This window comes from Nothoprocta perdicaria, unplaced genomic scaffold, assembly GCF_003342845.1.
Source record: "Nothoprocta perdicaria isolate Ctin4 unplaced genomic scaffold, notPer1 scaffold_12, whole genome shotgun sequence".
NCBI lineage: Eukaryota > Metazoa > Chordata > Aves > Tinamiformes > Tinamidae > Nothoprocta > Nothoprocta perdicaria.
Window position 1 is genome coordinate 746,579 of NW_020454316.1, and position 18,691 is coordinate 765,269.

General features: G+C 61.1%; 1 protein-coding gene across 2 annotated transcripts in view; it reads right to left on the minus strand.

Moving 5' to 3' along the window:
• Positions 1-18,691, minus strand: part of PRKCB (protein kinase C beta) — a 69,612-nt gene that overhangs the window by 29,969 nt on the left and 20,952 nt on the right. For both annotated transcript variants that reach the window (XM_026054041.1, XM_026054040.1), the window contains exons 3-5: positions 6,815-6,897; positions 2,877-2,988; positions 2,105-2,233 (exon numbers count right to left, since the gene is read on the minus strand). In XM_026054041.1, coding sequence (XP_025909826.1) covers positions 2,105-2,233; positions 2,877-2,988; positions 6,815-6,897 — 324 coding nt within the window. The remainder of the gene's footprint in view (positions 1-2,104; positions 2,234-2,876; positions 2,989-6,814; positions 6,898-18,691) is intronic.

Here is an 18,691-nt window from a genome sequence, read left to right on the forward strand (position 1 = left end):
GGAGATGTCCAGAGGAGACTCCGTGGCCTCTCCTGGCAGCCTGTTCCAGGGCTCTGTCACATGCACTGTCAGGAAATCCTTCCTTAAGCTCCTGGGGAACTTTTGGTGTTTCAATTTGTGGCCGTTTCCTCTAGTTCTATCAGTCTCACCTCTGAAAAGCGGCCGCCCCATCCTCCTCACTCCCTCCCTCCAGGTATTTGTAGTCAGTGATGAGGTCCCCTCTCAGCCGTCTCCTCTTGGGGCTGAACAGGCCCAGCTCTCAGCCTTACACGAGCGGTCGTTTCAAGGCAAAGCCCACACTCTGCTTAACCCAAAGGCCGTGTTTTCCACCGGCGGGAGGCGGCGACGTGGCAGAGGGAAGGAGGAGCGCGGAGGGAAGGCGCGAGCCGGGGTGCTGCAGGGCTGCCCCGCGGCGCCGGGGCCGTGCTCACACCTAGTGACGGGCTCTGCCCGCCTCTGTGTGCACACCAGCAGCGCGCGTGGGCACAAAGCACACCACAACGCGAGGGTTCCCAGCACGGCCGACACGGGCTCTGCTGCCGGCCCCGCGCGGGCGCTTGGGCTGCTCGTCACCCCGCGGCGCCCGCGCCCTGCGCTGCGGCGAGCCCGGCCGCACCGCGGCCGCCTGCCCAGGAGGCGACAGTCGCGCCAGGAGGGGCCACGCGCGGCCGCTCCGGTGCCCTCCGCCCGTGCACCGGGCGGCTGCTCCCGTCCGCCGCGGGGGCCAGCGGGTGACGCGTCCCACCGACCCTTCCATAACCACCGATGGGTGACGCGTCCCACCGCCCCCTCCACCACCGATGGGTGACACATCCCACCGCCCCCTCCGCGGATAAAGCAGCCTCCCCAAGGAAGGGGGCAAATCCAGCTGCCAGGCGGGCCCTGCGGAGCGCGTCGCTGCCGGCCCTGCTGGCCCCTGGAGGGCAGCATCGCAGCACGAAAACACGGGGCTGCCCCGAAATTCTCCATTCCGAAAAAAACAGCGCCCGCACGCCTCTTCAAACAAAACCTGATGTTTTCAGTAACTCGGTGCTCTTCCCAAGGATGTTGCCATCAGTGCTGCATCCACGTAGAGTGGCTGGGCCGCACCAGCCAGTGCGCTCAGGCCATGGAAAACGTTTCCCTAGGAAATCCCAGTCCTGGTCTGTGGCACGTTTCGGCAGAGCCGCTGCACCTCGTGGTGCCCTTGCTGACCAGGACGTCCCTTGGGTGAGCAGGAGGGGTCTGTGTGCTGCTCTACAACCCCGCTATCCCGGCCTCCCCTCATTCCTGCAGCCATCCTCCATCCTCATCCCTATCCATACCTCACGTGTCCCACACACAGCGCTCTGGAGCATTTCTGGGGAGTGATGCGGGCATCAAGCCCTGCAACACATCCCAGCACCCCAAATTCCGGTGGCAAAGGCTCTCAAACGCAAAAGCCTTTTGCGATGGCACCACCCTGTCCATGTCACAAGGGCGAGGGGACAAGGCTGGAGAACAGGACACGGGGACCTGGGACAAGGGCTTTTTCCCAGGGATCGCATTTGGGATGCTGGGATGTTTAGGGCTCCTTGGAGTCTCTGCTGATCAAGGCGCCCGGATTCCAAACCTTCCTTTGCTCACAGAGAGCCGGCGCCACGAGAGGGCACTGGCAGCCCGCGGATCCGCTCGCATCCGTGTGCCGGCATCGCTCGGAGCCGCGGGCACCCTGTCTGCCAAGGGTGATGAAGGGCCCCTCGAGGGGCAGCGTGGGGACAGCTGCCACCCCGGGCACGGGAAGGGCAGCGGGAAACGGGCGCTCGCTCCCGCGTGCCACACACTGAACAAACCCTTTGCACACTCGGAGCTGGGCTGAAAAGCACCTGCCCTCCCATGCTGGGGTGCAGCTGCTGGAACACGACATGATTCAAGAAGCAATGAGAAAAACTGGTGACTGGAACAGTCTAGCAATGGGGATTTAATGTGGGCATCACGGTGGCTCTGCAAACCCCTGGGCTCCGGATTGCTGGGGACGGGCACTGCTCTGGACACAGCTCAGGGCCGGTCTTGCCGCTTGGAGCTGCTCCACAGTCCCCATGGGCACAGAGGGGCTGGAGGAGCGCGCTGTGCCCGCGTTACCCACCTACAACGGTCAGCACGTCCTTCTCGATGTCAGCCCGGATGAATATCCGCCCGCGCCGCTCGGTGTGGTCGGTCCCGCACAGGCTGGGCACGTTCATCACGCAGCGCTTGTGCACGTTCATCATGCAGGCTGCGGGCAGGAAAGCACACACTCGGGCGCAGGAAGGGATGGAACCGCCCGCACCTCCCATAGCCCTCGGGATGTCTGGGGTGGATGAGGAGGAGGAGTTTGGCCTCCTTCTATGGGGCACATTTGGGGGTCCTTGGGCAGGCGGGGAGCCCGCACCAGCGCCTTCAACTGCAGGATCTCGCCTGGAGAGACTTTCAGTTACCTTAGCTCTAATTACCCCAGTTTTAATGATGAAACAGACTTCTCCTCTATAATGCCTGGGGTGCAGTGCTGGGACGACAGCCTAAGAAGGGGCACTAAACCCCTGTGTTTTTACCTTTACATATATTTTTACACAAAATCGTTTCTTCTTGGTCACGCTTTGAGGGCGATAACGAATATGCTGCTCCCCGAACAGCCACCAGCTTCTATATTTAAGAGAAAGGCAGCACATGGCGAGCCCTGGCGCACGCGGCTCCCCGTAAGCAGACGCGTAAGCAGACGGTGTGTATTCACAGGCGGTTTAAATAGGAATGCACCGGGTTAATTTGGGAAATAACCTGTCTCTATCATCTCCTCCTCCTCCTCCTCCATCCCTCCTGCGTAGTTCTCCTCCCGCGGGGCCCCAGCCGCTCGTCCCGTCCTCGGCCGGTCACACACTTACTGTCACACTTCATGCCCTGGTGGATGAGCCCGTACAGCAACGACCCGCAGTGGTCACAGAAGGTGGGGCTGGAATACGTGTGGATTTTAAACTTGTGCTTGCTCCGAGGGTCCTAGGAGGAAAATAAAACATAAAGGTTATAAACCTGCATCAAGCACTGGCAGGGGACCAGGAGCGCTGGCATTGCCCGTGCCAGCTGGCCGTGGAGTGGCAGCTAATGGGCTTGAGGCAGCGGCCGCCGACGGCTGTGGACCCCGTCCAAGAGCCACCGAGGTCCAGCCTCCTTGTCCTGGTTGCTATAACAGTGAGGGCAACGCACAGCTTCACCCGGGGATTTATTGTGTGCAGCTCCATCTTAGCACAGAAAACACCAGGTGAAATTGGTTTGGAGAAAGCCACCGCAGGGCTGGACACGACTCAAGCTCCACGTCAACCAAGCGGGTTTGGGCAGGAAAAGCACCGTGATTTCCGTGCCCCTAGGACACCTCAGCGCTCAGAGGCCAGGCGCTTGCAGCCAGCTCCCAGGGAAACAGGCTGCTCCTGGGGAAATTCCTGCTCTCCGGAGCTGCGAGCAGCAGCGCGGGCACCAGGACAGCACTGCACACAGCTCGGCTTGCAACCCGTGGAAACCGGAGCCAAATCGATTGAAATGAGAAACACGGGTATCCCAGTAGGGCACCCCCGGCCCCACTGCTCTTGGTGCCAGGTGAGGGACAGCAGCGGGTCACAGCTGTCCACATCCAGGGACACCTTCCCAGGCTCGCTGCACCGCGAACCTCCAAATTGCCTGGAATAATCTCCCGTCTCCCTCCAGGGAAGAGGGACGGAGCAGCCGCCACGTCCCACCGGCGTCACCGGCTGCGTCCTGACCTTCCCTGTCGCTCCCAGGGACAGGTCCTTAACGGAGAGCCCTGAGCGCCCTGTGGCACCCATCTCCCGTATGGCTGCTCGCTCCGCGGGGAGCAGAACTACGCACCCGCGCTTCCCACTGCAGAGAAAGCCTTAACTGATCTCTTTTGAGGAAGAATTAATACAGTTCATGTGAAAAGACCGTTTTAAAGCAAATTTCATAGCGCTTTCAGCAACACAATAGGCAGCAAATGCAGCCCGTCAGCTGTCATTACCTTGTGCCTAATGCAATGCATCCAAGGGACCTGCATTAAACCGAGCCGCCTGCTTTCGCTCTCACGTTTCCCCGGGGAAAATCCCTGCAGCACCACAGCACTGGAGTGCAGGGAACCGCTCAACGCAAAGACCTTTGGTCACCTCTCCAGCACCAACGTTCCCCGGCAGAACTCACCCTTGGTTTTGGTGCGTCACCTGCAAACCCAGCTCCTTCCCCCCAGTAATTCTGTGCTGGACACAGAAGCAAGGCTAAGGCAAGGCAAGGGCCTGCTAGCAAAGCGGGGTGACAGGCACCTCGGTGCCTGCTGCTCCGAGCACCCCTGGGGACCAGCACCCAGCAGGAAGGGACGGGGATGCAGGAGAAGAGCGTCGCGCTGACCTGCTCTTGACTCTCAAGATACTTGGGTGATCCACAGCTCTAACACGCTCTCTCTGAAATTGCTCTCTTGTTCTAAAAGAGAATGACACCGATGCTTCCTGCAGTGCAAACACCCAATTCTGGAGCTTTTCAGGAAAGGAGGCATTTGAGACAAGGAAAATGATCCTGCCTCCGGCAAGCAGAGAGCAGGGAAACACCCGAGGTAACACATGACAGCACCAGAGCCTCGCAGCCAGCCCCTGCTAAGGCTGCCAACGCGGGGAAAATGCAAAATGAAAGTGAAGCTACAGCAGCCTGCTACCCTCCTAGAGCTGCTCGGATATTTATTGATGCATCCTGATTAGCTGACCTTTAGCAGGATAACGCAGAGAAGGTCATTTTCATGATTTTGTCTATAATTTAAATAATTGTGCATGCTACTAATAGCTCCAACTATAATCAGGTTTGCCAAGTGCATCACATTACCCATGCCCGGTTTCAGTTCCCAAAGACCCCGCCGCACTTCAGGAAACTGCAGCTTGGAAGGTCCCGTTAACTCTGCCTCTTGCGGAGCGCTCCGGAGAGCTGGAGCTCGGAGCCAGCACGGGAAGGGTGGGACATGGGAAGACGCTCACTTTGGGCTGGATCTCTGTTCTTTGGCCCAGAACACCTGCCCAGATGGGGCTGCCTGTCCCGCTCAGCAGCTATGGAACCAATCCTGATCGCCGCCCAGAGCCGCTGCCTGCAGATTCCTGCACCAATTCCTGGCTTGCAGCAAGTCAGCCCTGCACTGTGCACGGACCTCAGCAAGCCTGACCCAAACACAGACCAGCTATATCGCCTCCACCCAATAATTAAATAAATAAAATCCAACAATGACATAAAAATAACCACAACAGCAACAGCCCCAGCATCTGCAGTACCAGCGTTTATATTTAGAGCCCCATTCTCCATTGCACGAGGCAATTAATTCTACCTTGAGGACCGTATCAGGGCTGAGCAATTAGCCCTCCTTTCCCGGGCAGCAGCACCACGCTCGCGAGGCGCTGGTTAAACACGCGGGCACGTCGTGCCGAGGGGCTCCGACACAGCGGTGGCACAGACCGCTGCTCCCAGCGGGAGCCACAGAAGGACTCGGGCATCTCCCGGGCGCGGTGCTGTGCTCTGCGGGCTGCAAACAGCAGCTTCGCCCCAGGTTAGTGCACACGAGCCGCCCTTCACGAGGCACCCCAGCACACTGAGCGGGCAAAGCCCCCACCACAGCTCCATTTAGGTCAGCAGAACCACTCAGGTGTTCAACATCAAGCACCTGCCGCCCATAAGCACTTCACAGGATGCAAACAAAAAGCTTCCTCCCTGACTCTCCAGTAACTGTGAAACCCTAAGAGACATAGAGATTAAAAGCCAAAGTTAGATTTTTCTCCTTTTTGTTTCTATATTGTTTTCTCTTGGCGGGCTCTGCGAGCGGGAATTCCGGAGCAGCCTGGCACGGGCCGGGGTCGCAGCGCGCTCGCCCGCAGCCACCGAGGACGCGGCCACCGTCCCCAGCCAACGTCACGTGGCCCTTCGTAATGAAGCACGTTGCAAGGCTTAAACAAATGCTATAAATTAAACCCATTCTTTCTGCAAGGTTTAATTGGATTTTAATACTTCTGAAGGGAGAGACACTTACCAGATTGCTGCACTTACATGAAAAAAAAAAACCCAAAAGAGCGAAGCACAGCTAAAATTGCTACAACCGAGATCCTATCAGCATTTGACATAATTAGAGGTTGCTCTGGATCCATGCCGGGGTTATTAACGACAACAGAGCACGGGAAAGCTCGGGCGTTGCAGCAGCTCCCTGCAAAGCCGGTGCTGTCGGGACACGGCAGCGCTTCCCGCGGGAGCCGCTTCCCGTTCCCGAGCAGAGCTCGTCCTTAGGGCTGGCGGGGCCCGAGGGGCACGGGAGCGAGAGGAGCAGCTTCTTCGCACACGCTGTCTCGGGCAGTGCCCCCAGTGCCGTTCCCAGGCCCGGCAGTTGGCAGGGGACACGCGCCATCCCCGGCCCCGCGGCCCCGGCCGGGATGCGGTGCCGTCCTGCCAAGCGGGGATGCCCATTGGGAGGCAGCGGGTGCTTTTCCCCTTTGCAGGGAGTATTTTGGTCCCTCTTCCCCACCCCCCTTCTTTTTCTTTTTCAGCATCTCAGTCGGTCCTTGTTGATTCCTTCAGGTTTTTGCTCGTGGCCAGAGGAATCAATGAGGACCTGGAGCCAAGCCTTGCCAGGAGAGAGGGGCAAGCCTGTGGCGAGCTGCCCAAAATCTTCCCCGGGGAGATTAAAATAGCTGTCATTGTTATTAAAGCAGCACTCCACGCTTTGGAGTCTGTTGGTTGGCAGCGACATTGGGCACGAGGGCGGCGTGGGTGGCCGGGAAGCCGAGGGAGGACGGCAGGGAGCGGGCGGGCGGTTACTTACGTCGGACGCGGGGCCCTTGTCGGCCCCGGGGCAGGAGAAGGTGACGAACTCATGGCAGCGCTTGTGCACCACGAAGCAGCACACTGCGGAGAGAGCAGAGCAGGGGGTGAGGGCCGCGCGCCCGCACGCGCCCGCCACGCCGCCCGGGAGCCCCTGCCTGTGCAGCAACACCCATCAGCATCTCATCAGAGCCCTGCTTCAAACTGCTGCTTTAAATCACAACCAAGAAAAACGCTATCGGCCCCAGTTTACCACAAGAGGCACCTCGGACGCTAAGGAGGCTTCTGTAAATAAAGCTGTGCAGAATTTCAACGCTGGACCAGGGTACAAGCGTCAGGAGCGGCTCAGAGGAGCGGCGGGCGGCGCAGGGTGGCACAGCCCCTGCTCCCCGGCACCAGAAGCGGCCGTTTCCCAGCCCGCGGCTGCCTGAGCGGACACCCCGGGGCGCGGGGCGCGGGCGCTGCCCCAGCCCGTGCGCGCCGCCCGTCCCAACGCCGCTCCGCGCCGCCCGCGCCCACCGCGCAGCCACCCTGCGAGAGCGCGGGAAAGCCAGTCCTGGGGCGCCACGGCCGGAGCTGCCAAGAGGGTGTCTGGAGGGAACCCCGGAGCCGCGAGCCCTCCGGCTGTGCCCTGTGCAAGCTCTGTGCCAGAAGGGGCACACGGGCTTCACAAATCATCGCACTGCAAAGGGACTGAGGAGACAAAGCGAGCAGAGCAGCGAGGAAAGGGGACACGAGTGTCAGCTGCAGTGACACAGGACACCTAAGGGACATTCACCACTAAACTCACAATCCCCCTATTGCATCCTGCTGCATCCAGCTTCCAATTCGTGCTCCTTTGCACACTTTTCATGATCACCAAGGAAAAAAGAAGTGCACAGACTGCTCGAGAGCTGCCAGCAGCCTCCCCTCTCGCTGGCCTTTCTGTGCCTAGCGAAAAGACCTTTCCTTGCAAACACTGTTCTCCGCTCCTATCATTTGTACACGGAGACGGGCGTCTGGGAAGCAGGAAGGAAGGAACCAGAACTCTATTAGCAAAGATTCGCTCCGAAGCACCCGCACAAATTCAATCTGCAGCAAGAGAAGTTTCCATCGGGGCTGACATCATTTCAGCTGGCTCCAGGCTAAGGTGACCGCCGGGCTGGGCACAGCGGGTTCTGCAGCGGGCAGGGGCAGGAGCAGCAACGTCTTTGCTGGAGGAGCGGGGAGGAACCGAGCAGGGTCGGGGCCAGGGACAGGGACCCTCCCCAAGACCCCCCGGAGCCCCCGCCGGCGCCAGCCCCGGCTCTGCGCTCCCGCCTTTCCCAGCAAGGCCACAAACCCAGAAAACTTATCATCTTTAACTTGCACGAGCAGCAGAGCTGAAATGCTTGTTTCTAAGGGCAAGGGAGGCTTGGAAGGCAAGGTCTGCAGGCTCCAAACAGCCCGGGCTCTGGTTACAGCCTCTCCTCGTACTCCTTTAAGGTTTCACTGGAGAGTTTAATTATTAAAGAAGGCATTAAATATACACACCCCGTTAACACCGCCTGCCCGCTGAGCAGGGGCCCAAGGAATACACCAGGAATGCAGCATTTTCTCTTCAACTGGAAAAATAATTGCAGTGTCTTCACAACGTTACATACTACAGGTCAATTAAGGGATCTCCAACTGAATGTTGAGCAGGAGCAGTGGCTTCCTCAGCAATCAATATTAATACAGATGCTAATGAAAATCCATTTGGAGATGATGAAGCATAACCCTTGCCTGTTTACGCAAAGTAAACAAGTTGCCCTCTGCTGATTGCAGCGGTGTGGGCTTTACACCCAAAACTCAGAATAAAACACTGCATGCCTTGGAAAGAGCCGCTGCGAGCATTTACATGCGTGATCCATGCAAAAACAAGAGCAGCCCAAAATCGCAGCCAATGGAATTATTCAGGTACAGGAGCTTATGCAAGTAATCCTGCCTTAATTCTTCGGCGTGCATCCTCCCCAGCAGAGGCAAGGAGATTTAACAGACCCTTCGTGCCGTGCCTGGCGTGGCGAGCTGAGCTCGGCCCTCGCGCGGGGCGGCGCTGCGGGAGCCAGCGGCACCGCGGCCATGACCAGGGCTTTAAGGCTCCATCTCTGGCAGCTCGGGAGCGGCAGCAGCTTTCCCCAGCTGCTAATTAGTCAGCTCGTTTGTAAATCTTATTATATGCATAATAAAGTTATCAAATGCCCCTGATGAACTACAAACGTCCCGAGTCATTTATATACAACAAAAGTGAAGCATTAGGTTTTATTCCTTGTTATTGCCTAAGGTGGGACTGCTCAGCGCTGCCCTGTGGTGCTGCCGCTACCGCGGACACGGGGAGCCGCGGCTGCCCCGGGAGCAGAGCTGCAGCCCCTGCAGAGGGGCAGAGGCCACGGCCTCCCGCGGCGCCCGGCACCGCTGCAGCGCGTTTGCAGCCCTGCGCTGCACGGGTGGCACCGAGCCTCCCCGGCGAGGCCGAGCGCCGGGAAGAGCGTGCGCCGCTCCGGGCTGAGCGGCACAGCAGCGCCGGGGACGTGCAAACCCTAGGACGAGCCTAGGAAAGCAAGGAATACAGCACGGCGTGCCTAGGAACTGATCCGCAGGGGCCGCCTGGCCTAGAGCGCAGCTCAGACCCCCAGGAGCTGCAAAGCCGCGTCCCCAACTGCCCCCGTGCTCCGCCGCTCGCAGAGGGGCGCAGCCCGCCCGAGCCCTCCGGGTGGGCAGCGCAGGGCAGGCTGCTCCGATCCTCCCGCCTGCCCTCGCCCAGGGAACGCCGGCCCGGCCGAGCGAGGCCCCTCGTCGCCCCCCGGGCAGCGGGCAGCCGGGGTGACGCCGCGCAGCAGATAAGCAGGGATTGTCCCTTATCACCCACGGAGAGCTGGCGGGATGCAGGAGGGAGCCACCAGGGTCCCTCTACAGATCGAACCCGGGCAAGAGTTAAAGTCTCCCCAGGGAGCTGACAGCTCCACAATTCGGCAGATGGCTCTAATATCACAAATCTCTCAGATTTCTTCAGGCACGTAGCAGTGCAGAGCTCCAGTTCTGGGGAATTTTTTCGTTTCGATGATGTTTCTACTGTGCAAATAACATGATATTCAGCAAATAGACTGGAGCACTGGTTATCAAATCCACAGGAAAAGGCAACAAAAAATAAAAAGATGATTTTAAAAGAAGCTTTACATTTATCCACCTACTTTGGACAAACCTCTGGGGTCAGAAGCATTAGCCCAGCTTCACCCCACACACACCACAGCCAACAGGAGCCCACGAGCCTCCTTCCCACATTTAAAAAAATAAGATTTGCTACATCAAAGCCAGTGAAGCGCAGCAATCATAAAACGAGGGGAAAGAAGGTTTCCAGGAGGGGAAGTCCTAGATTTCTGACAGCACTTTGCAGCTTTTAATCATTTACAGTACACGAAGAAAAGCTGAGCTAAAATTTGTGCTATTTGGATTTAATCCCCAGCTTTGGCTAAAAGCATTCTGGAGTTCTTGCAACGCAACAAATATCTTTAACTTCACATCAGGCTCCAGGGGGTTTTCAGCTGTCAGCTCCGGAGCCAGGAGGAGGGAACGTGCCCAGCCGCGAGCCTGGGGTCCTTTGCTATAGGAATCCCCCGGGAATAACGCGCACGGATGTGGGCTTTGCAGGTGCAGGGCTGGTCGAGGCCGGTGCTCGCGGGCTCCTTGCACAGGAGCACAGAGCAGCGAGGGCGGCCGTTTCCCTCAGCCTTTCCTATGGGAAACAGCCAGGAGGAAAGAAAAGGCCGTGGGGAAGGGCGGCCGGCCCCCTCCTCTCCCGAGGCCCCTCTGCCCGTTTCCGCAGCGGACGGTGCTGGGGGGAAGGCTGCGAAGCCCCGCGCCGTCGCGGGCCCTGCCTGCGGCACCATGCACAGACGGCTGTCCCTGCGCGCCAGGAGGGCTGCGCGCCGGGTGCTCCCGAGGAAAAGGCAGGATCCGGCTTTCCCCGACACGCGCTGGACGGCGGCCGCGCATCCGCGGGGACACCGGGAGCGGGGGACGGCGCAGGGACATGGGTGCTGCGAGCGCGCTCGGCCGCCTACAGCTCGCAGGGAACAGCGTGAAGCCGCCCGTCCTCCTCCTCCTCCTCCTCGCGGTCCCCTGGCTGTGGCAGCGGCACATCCAGTTTCTGCTGCATCCTCGGCCATCCCCTCGGGCCGCGGAGCAGGCAGCGGTACCGCGGTACCGGCTCCTTGTGTCCTCCTCGCTCCGCTCGGCGCCAGCCACGCTTGGAGCCACGCAGAGGCAATGGGAACCAGCACCGCTGCCCACGCAAGCGCCCCAGCAGCAGCCCTCAATGCAGGCAGGAAAGGGGCTATTTTCCCGTCTCTAATTGCAGCCAGGTGACATGCTGCAGCAACACGAGCAGGTAATTGCTCCAAGCTGGAGCTTGTTTCTTTCCGTGTTAACATCGCCCCCAAGCCCACGCTGTGTCCCGCGCAGCCGCAGCCACTCGGCACGGCCTCGGCACACGCTCGCGTCCCAGCGGGGCGGCCCGGCACTCCGGGAATGCTGCTGGGGTTCCATGGAGCTGCCGCAGTCGGGCACGGCCAGCACCGCGCGCTCCATCCGCATGTCCCTTTGTGAGCAGATGGGACCCAGCTCCGAGGCCAGAGCGTCTCTGCAGTGGGAGCAGCCCTGGCTGCACCTCGGACACCTGCGCGAGCGGCTGCCTGCTGACGAGGCCCCTGGGAGCCGATTAACAGCCCTGCAATTAGCGGCAGGGAGCCGCGGTCCCGGGGGAGCCCGTGCACCCCTGCACAGCTCCGGCGGTGCAAAAACTGCAGATGGGCTCAATTAAAATCTCATGGATGGAGAGGAGGTGCGGAGGGAAATAAGAAGGCAGGGAAGCGCACATGACAAGAAGATCATCATTAGAAACTTGGCAGCCTCCGTTAGCTCCGGTGACCTGGTAATTGGAGACTGTAAGGGGAGCTGCAGGCCGGGCTCCGGGACGCGGCAGGAGCTCTCCCTGCGGGCGCCGTCCTGCACCGGGCAGCTCCCACGGCCGATAACCCTCCCACCCCAATCACGCACCCGCTCCGCGGGGCTGCCAGCCTGCTTTGACGGCTCAGTCCTCTCGGTAACAGCGTATTATCCTATGCAGGGAAGATAAAAACCCAGTCCCCAAAGCACTAATAATACAATTCAGTTAAAGCCGCATTTGCCACTTATCTCCAAGGCAGAAAAGGGAATTTCACTCCCCTCTTCTTCCTCTTATACCCCCTTAACTTTGGACATTCGGAAGAGGCTCCTATCTCCAAAACCAGAGAGTTGGCTAATTAAATAGCAACACTCAACCCTGCCTTCACCTTCAACCAAGCGAGGAGCTCCAGAGGCGCCCGCCTGGGTAAGGAGCCTCCCTGAGATTTGGGTGACCTGCCACCCATGTGCAGGGTCCCGCGGGGTCCCACAGGGCTGCCACCCAGCACCACGGCCCCTTCCAGACCCGGCACCGCCGCCGTTTCCAGCCCTGGCCTCGGGCCGTATTCCATCTCTCCGCCCCGGCAGCGTTTGCCAGCGCTCAGCCGGCGCATCAGGCTCGGCCGACACAGCCAGGGCAACCCCGGTGACGCCTCCCCAGATGTGATCGGCGGTGAATGACTGCTCCTCAAAAGCCGCCTGTCACGGGCGGCAGAGCCGGGATCAGCGGGTGCCGCGAGGCTGCGGGAGGAGGGTGCAGAGGGTCCCGCGGCGCCGCGCGGCGACCCCACTGCTCCCCGCGAGCCCCTTCCTCGTCTCTGGCTCTGCAGCGGCAGCTGTGGCCTCAAGAGCCGGGAACGCAACGGGATCCGCATGGATCTGCCTTAGGATTAGCTTGGATTTATCTGCTTAGGAGAGTGGGGCTTGTGCAAGCGTCTGTGAGGGCAGAAGTCACGGGTGAGCAACCACACGGGTGGCTCCAGCTTGAGCGCATCTCCCTCGAGTGAACAGACAAGGAGCCCTTGGAGAAGTGGCAAACGCGTTTGGTGTGTCCAGAGCCCTTTCCCAGCCCCGTTCCGCACTCCGCAGGCACTGCGGGCGGGCGCGACCCCGTGCCTGGCACGTGCCCATGGTCAGCAGCCGATCCATCACCCCGCCAGGCACCCCACACAGATCACATCATCTCCGCGAGCCCGGAGCACCTCCGAGCTCCACGGCCGGGAGCCCACGTGGGAAGGAGTGCAGCACGCGCGCAGGCTTTGGCCAGCACGCCTCATAACTGAGATAAAAATTCATTCTCCGTGAAACTGGAGATCCAGGAACTATTTGTTCCTGAAGACTAAAGCGAGAGGAGTTTTTGCTGAGCACATGCTGTAAGACAAAGCAGTCATTTCCTTTGGATATCCTATTTTCAGAGCTAAGAAGTCACACGAATGAGAAATTTTCCAAGCACTCTTGGCAAGAAGCATCACTTCTTGTTTCCCAGGGAGCTCCCGGGAGCTGCTCTAGGCACCTGCACCAGCACTTTGGCTTGCCCAGGAACTCGCAGCGGGTGGGTAAGGGACTGGCCACAGCAGTGTGAAGAATTCAGCGCGTCCCACCGAGACGGCGCCAGGAGCTGCTCACAAGCGCAGGACTGCTGCATTGTGCTGGGCTGCTGCATTGTGCATGGTGTAGGGCTGCTGCATCAAGCATGGTGCAGGGCTGCTGCATGGTGCAGGGCTGCTGCATTGTGCATGGTGCAGGGCTCCTGCATGGCGCATGGTGCAGGGCTCCTGCATGGCGCATGGTGCAGGGCTGCTGCATTGTACATGGTGCAGGGCTGCTGCATGGCGCATTGCTGCATGGCGCATGGGCTCACGTTATTGTCCTGCAGCACGGGATGCAGCCCCGCTCCTTGCGTTCCCTTTGTGCTTCTAACAGCAGACTTTAAATAACCCAGAGCAACCCCAATTGGAGAAAATTATTAAAGGAAACTATCCAAAGCAAAACAACCGCGCAGGGGTTTATTACCTCCCACCCCACGGAAGGAGCACGTTTGCCTGGCTCAGCAGCGTGGGCCCTGTCGAGCATCTCGGCGAGTCCTTGCACTGTAACGTCCCGGCTGGGCCGGTTTCGCTGTCCAGCCCCATCCCAGCCCCCGGGCACTTCCTGCCACCCCTGCATCTCTGCACACGAGGGGCCAGTCACTGCTTTCCCCACATGGGCTCATTCCGAGACAGAGGTTTCCCCGGGTTGATCCCGGCGCTCGCTCCGTGTTCCCTGCATTGCTAACAGGCTCTGCAGGGCCGTTCCGATAAACGCATCCCGACGGCCCTGGCACTCGCACGGGCGGCAGCGCGGCTGTGCTTGTGCTTTTCAGGAAACGCAGCACAGAAGTCCCAAGGACAGCAGCAAAGCGCTGTCTCAGCTGCTGCAGAACCCACGACTTCCCTGCTGCTGCCGTCGCCCGCTCCCTGCGACGCCACATCCCGAGGGGTTGATCACTGTAAACAGCCGCGCTGGGAAGGTTCCTGGATACACCCTGACGCGGCAATGGAGCAGCCAAGGCTCTGCTGAGAGCAGCAGGAGCCAGGGGCTTCCTGCCTTGAACTCATTCACGCCGCGGCCGCGCCGGTAGCTGTGCCACCAGCCCAGGGTCCTGCGCTCCAGCCCTGCCCGTTCCCCGTTGCGACCGCAGCGCGCGGCTGGTTCTGTTCTCCAGCAGGCAGCCTGTTCCAGCAGGCAGGCACCCAGGGTGCTAATCTGCCCTGACAGCATCGTTAACCGCAGGCTAACGACTCCCGACACCCGCGCGCGCCGCGCGTCAGGAAGCCCGCGGGCTCCAGACGGCTCCAAGCTCCCTGGCGTCGGCGGCGCTGCCGCTCCGCCAAGCTGGGCAAGGGCGAGCGCGGCCCGAGCCCGCTGCTCTCAGCGACCACCCGGGCGCTTCCTGTGCAGGTAATGGGACCCACAGGCAGCGGGCGCCGAGGCTGAGCGCCGTGCTGGGCTTTATCTCGGCGCTCCAGCCGCTTCCTCCTGCGGCACAGGGAGCGCGGCAGCGATCTCGGCCCTGCGGGCTGCCCTGTGCCCTGCTGCGAGCTCCACACTGGGCGGAGGGGATGGCCCAGCAGCAGTGCAGCCCTGCAGTGGATCCCCATGCACCCACAGGGTCCAGCCCGCTCCACACTGTGCATGGGGCTGCGGACACCCCGCGTCTCCGAGCACAGGCACTCCGGCTGCAGCGCTGGGGCTGCGTCTTGCAGAGGGCGGCTGGCTGCGGCGCGCGGGCGACCTGCGCTCCCGTGCAGCCGCAGGCTCCCGTGTTCTGCAGAATCTGCTGGGGATTTGTTTAGGGAACAAGTTGTTCTGATTTTCCCCAGCCTCGCTCGAGCTGACAGCCGCTCTCAGCGCTGCCTACCAGTGCCAGGGCCCGCGGCGCCTCCGGCGCGCTAACGCGCTGCAAAGGGAGGGCCGCCCTCGCCCCCGGCCCAGGGGACTCGCCGCTGCCCCCGGAGCCTTGTGCAAGACGTGGGCTCTGCCAGCAGCCCAAACCCTCCTCATCGCAGGGCAGGGAGGAAGGGGCACGTGCAGCAGCGAGGATAGAGCCTGCAGGGACACCCACACAGGAGCTGCATTTCGGAGCCGTCAGCACCTCCGATCCCGCACGATGCATGGGGAAACGGGGTGTCAGCAGCATGCCGAGGGGTGCTGCAAACAGCACCATGACCCCGAGCAGGGCAGCAGGCACCGCGGGCGCTGCAGCCTCCCGGCCTCGCTGCGCCCGCATCGCCGCCCGCAGCCCAGGGGCTGCCCTGCTCCACTGGTTTCCCTGGAAAGGCGCAGGGAGCGGCCGACATTAAAGCTCTGCTCACAGCAGGAGCAAGAGGGGAGCTGGGAGCAGGCAGGAAAAAAAATCACTTGATGCAGGAAATTTCCAATCAGGGAAGAGAGACACTCGTTAGAAGTAGGAGTTTTCCCAGGGGAGCGGGCAGCAGCGTCACGGGGCACGGGCAGCTCCAATGCAGGACGCGGGAGGGTGATTCAGGCTCCACGGACAGACAACTTGCCCAGCTCTGGGATAAACCCGGCTCTGGGATAAACCCAGCAGCAAGCTGGGCACAGACCGGCACAATGCCTGTTCTGCTGCAGCAGTGGGTGGCACCCAAGGGCCCATCTTAGGAATGGGGCTCGCACTGCGGTGCAGGGTGCTGCTCGTGGCACCCAGGCCTCGCCGCTCCCCTTCCCGTGGGAACGGGCCGTTTCCTCGTGGCAGTTCCGAGCGCTGCACGTTAGCACACAGCAGCGCGGCTGCCTGCACGGCCCCCAGGGCTGCCCCCCGGGCTGCCCCCCAGCGCGCTTGGCAGCCCATTCCCTGCCACGCGGATAGGACGTTAAGATAACCCGTCCAAGGCACGGAGCGGTGGTATCCGCTCGCTCCGCTGGCTGCCACCAAGGCCAGGAATGGGATCGCTGCCGATGCGGCGGGACAAAGCACGCGCGGACCCGCAGCACGGCACGCAGCTCCCGCGGGGTCTTGCCTTCCCTTTCCCAGTTTTTCCCACTGGGAAAAGCCCAGGATTTTGTACTCGGCTAAAACGGGGAGAAAAACGGAGCGGGTGGCCATGCCGGCCGGGAAGGGTGGCTGAGCGGAGGGAGTGGAGCGGGAGCAGCGCCTGGGAGGGCAGCCCCAAAGCACCTCCTGGCAGGCAGCACGAGAGCAAACCCCGCTGCCCTGCAGCCTTTCAGCAGTCACCAGGCAGGAGAATCTTGCTTTAGCTCCTTCCAAGCATCCAGCATGTTGAGCCTCTGCTTCATGCACGAAACTTCATTACGCTGGGAATTAGATTTACTCTTCCTGGGCAATGGTCCTACGCAATTACATGCCACTGTGCTCAATTAAAACATTATCTGGGCTGCCAGCTTTCAGACGGGAAGAAAAGAGAAAGAGAGAAGAGTCCTTTTATTTATATGGAGCTCTGCAAAGAGCTTTCTTGGCTCGCTTTCCACATGCACGTCCCTGCTGGCCAATACGACTTTATTAATGTTTATGATATGCCCTACTTCTTAACGCAGCTCTGTCCCAGGGAGAGGATCCATTTGCATTTTTAATGAAGTTTGGAGAGGCAGTTTGGGCTCTCCCCAGCCCCGCTCGCCCTGCGTGCCGGGGCACGGGGCCGCGTCTCCCCACGCGCACGGGTTTGGTGGCCACGAGGGGCACGGCTTTGTGGGGCATTCGCACTGCTGGGCGCAGCCCCTCTCGGCACAGCCAACGCAGCCAGCCCAGAGGCAGCTTTATATCCCGTCTGCTTTATTAAAATAAAGGAAGGAAGAAAAAATCCCATAGATAGGATCCTAAAGGGGGAAATAAAATCTTTAAGCTTGCCTGAAATTGCTGGCTGGCCCTCCTGCGGTGCTTGATAGACCCAAGATCGGGCGTTTTTCTCAAGCCCACCCTGTTTGATGTTGTTGGCACCGCCAGGCGAGCCCCTCCAGCCCCTGCGCTGCGCGGGTAAGAGAGAAACGTCCCCACTCAGCCAGAAACCACCCGCTCCGCCAAGGGCGGAAGCAGCAGAAGGTTCCAGCGGCTCGTGCAGGCGCGCGGTGCCAACCGCGGCGCGAGCAGCCGCTGCAGCAGCCGGGGGGCCGCTGCCTTCGACAGGCGCCCGCACGCCCCGCCGCACGAGGAGCCGCCGCGGAGATGACGGCCCGTGCAGGTGACGCTGCCGCCGCGGCACCGGGACCTCAACGTCCCTCCCGACGGCTTCGCACGGAGCCATCGCCGCTCCCCGCACGCGAGGGCACCTTGCAGCACCGCAGCAACACGAGGCCCACCAGAGAGGTGCCTGTCCGTGCCTGCAAGCTCCAAGGATCCAAGGAATTGCAGGTGCTCCCGGAGCGCACGGTGGGGACGCACGCGCCCGCACCCCCAGCCGGGCTGGGTGCACACAGACCCCGGGGCTGGTGGGGGGCCAAGCAAGGCCCCGTCCCCGCTGCACAGCTCCTCACCACGCTGCCCTCGCGCTCCTGCCGAAGGGGCACGGTGAGCGCCCCGGCCCCGCGCCACACGCCGAGTGGCTGCGGCTCCTCGGGGCCTCCGTCTCACCGGCACCCCGCACCGGGCCCGCGGGGACGGAGCTGCCACACAGCCCTGCGCTGCTCGCCTCGCGCTCCCTCGCCATCGGCAGCTGCTTGGGGGCAGCTCTTCCACTCCTGAGCACTCAGCACCCGCTCTGCAGCGCGGCAGAGCCATCAATGTTTGGGAAGAGTTGTTATTTTTACATAAACAGCAGCACGTTGCTGGGGCTCCGGTGAAGAGCCAGCTCCCCACACCCAGCATCCCGCGAGCTCGTCCCGGCACCACCTCGGGCCACCTCGGAGCAGCAGCCTCTGCTCCACATCCCCCATCCCAAGCTGCAGCCGCTCCTCATTCCCTGCTACCAGGCCGAGCTCCAAAGCCTCTCCAAGGTCCCCTCCGGCTAGGGCACGTGGTGAGGACCCTGCTCCGGCCCCTCTCCCCGCTCCGCTCTCCCAGTCTCGCTCAGCTCAGCACGGCCACGCTCGCGCCGCTCCCGCGTCCCGCTCGCTCCCAGCGCTGCGGCGGCCTCGCAGCTTCGCGACGGAACGAGACACTTTGGCACGCAGCTCCGCGAGCTAGAATAAATAGGGCCCCTCGGTGCAACACCACGTACCACACAGGCTATTTATCCCGGAGCTGATGCAGAGCGAAGCCGCAGAAAAGGAAGCAGGTTCAGCGCAGGACACGCTCGCTTGGCAGCCACCCCCGGGAAGCGCTGCGCTGCCCCTCAGGCTCGGGAGCAGAAAACACCCTCCCACTAAAGGTGTTTTCCATAAAATTCATCTGCTTTAGCCCCTACCAGGATGCTAATTCGCTGCAGAGGCAGTTTCCAACGGGGTGTGTGTAGATGGCTAAACATCCTTCCTTATCACATGGATTTCT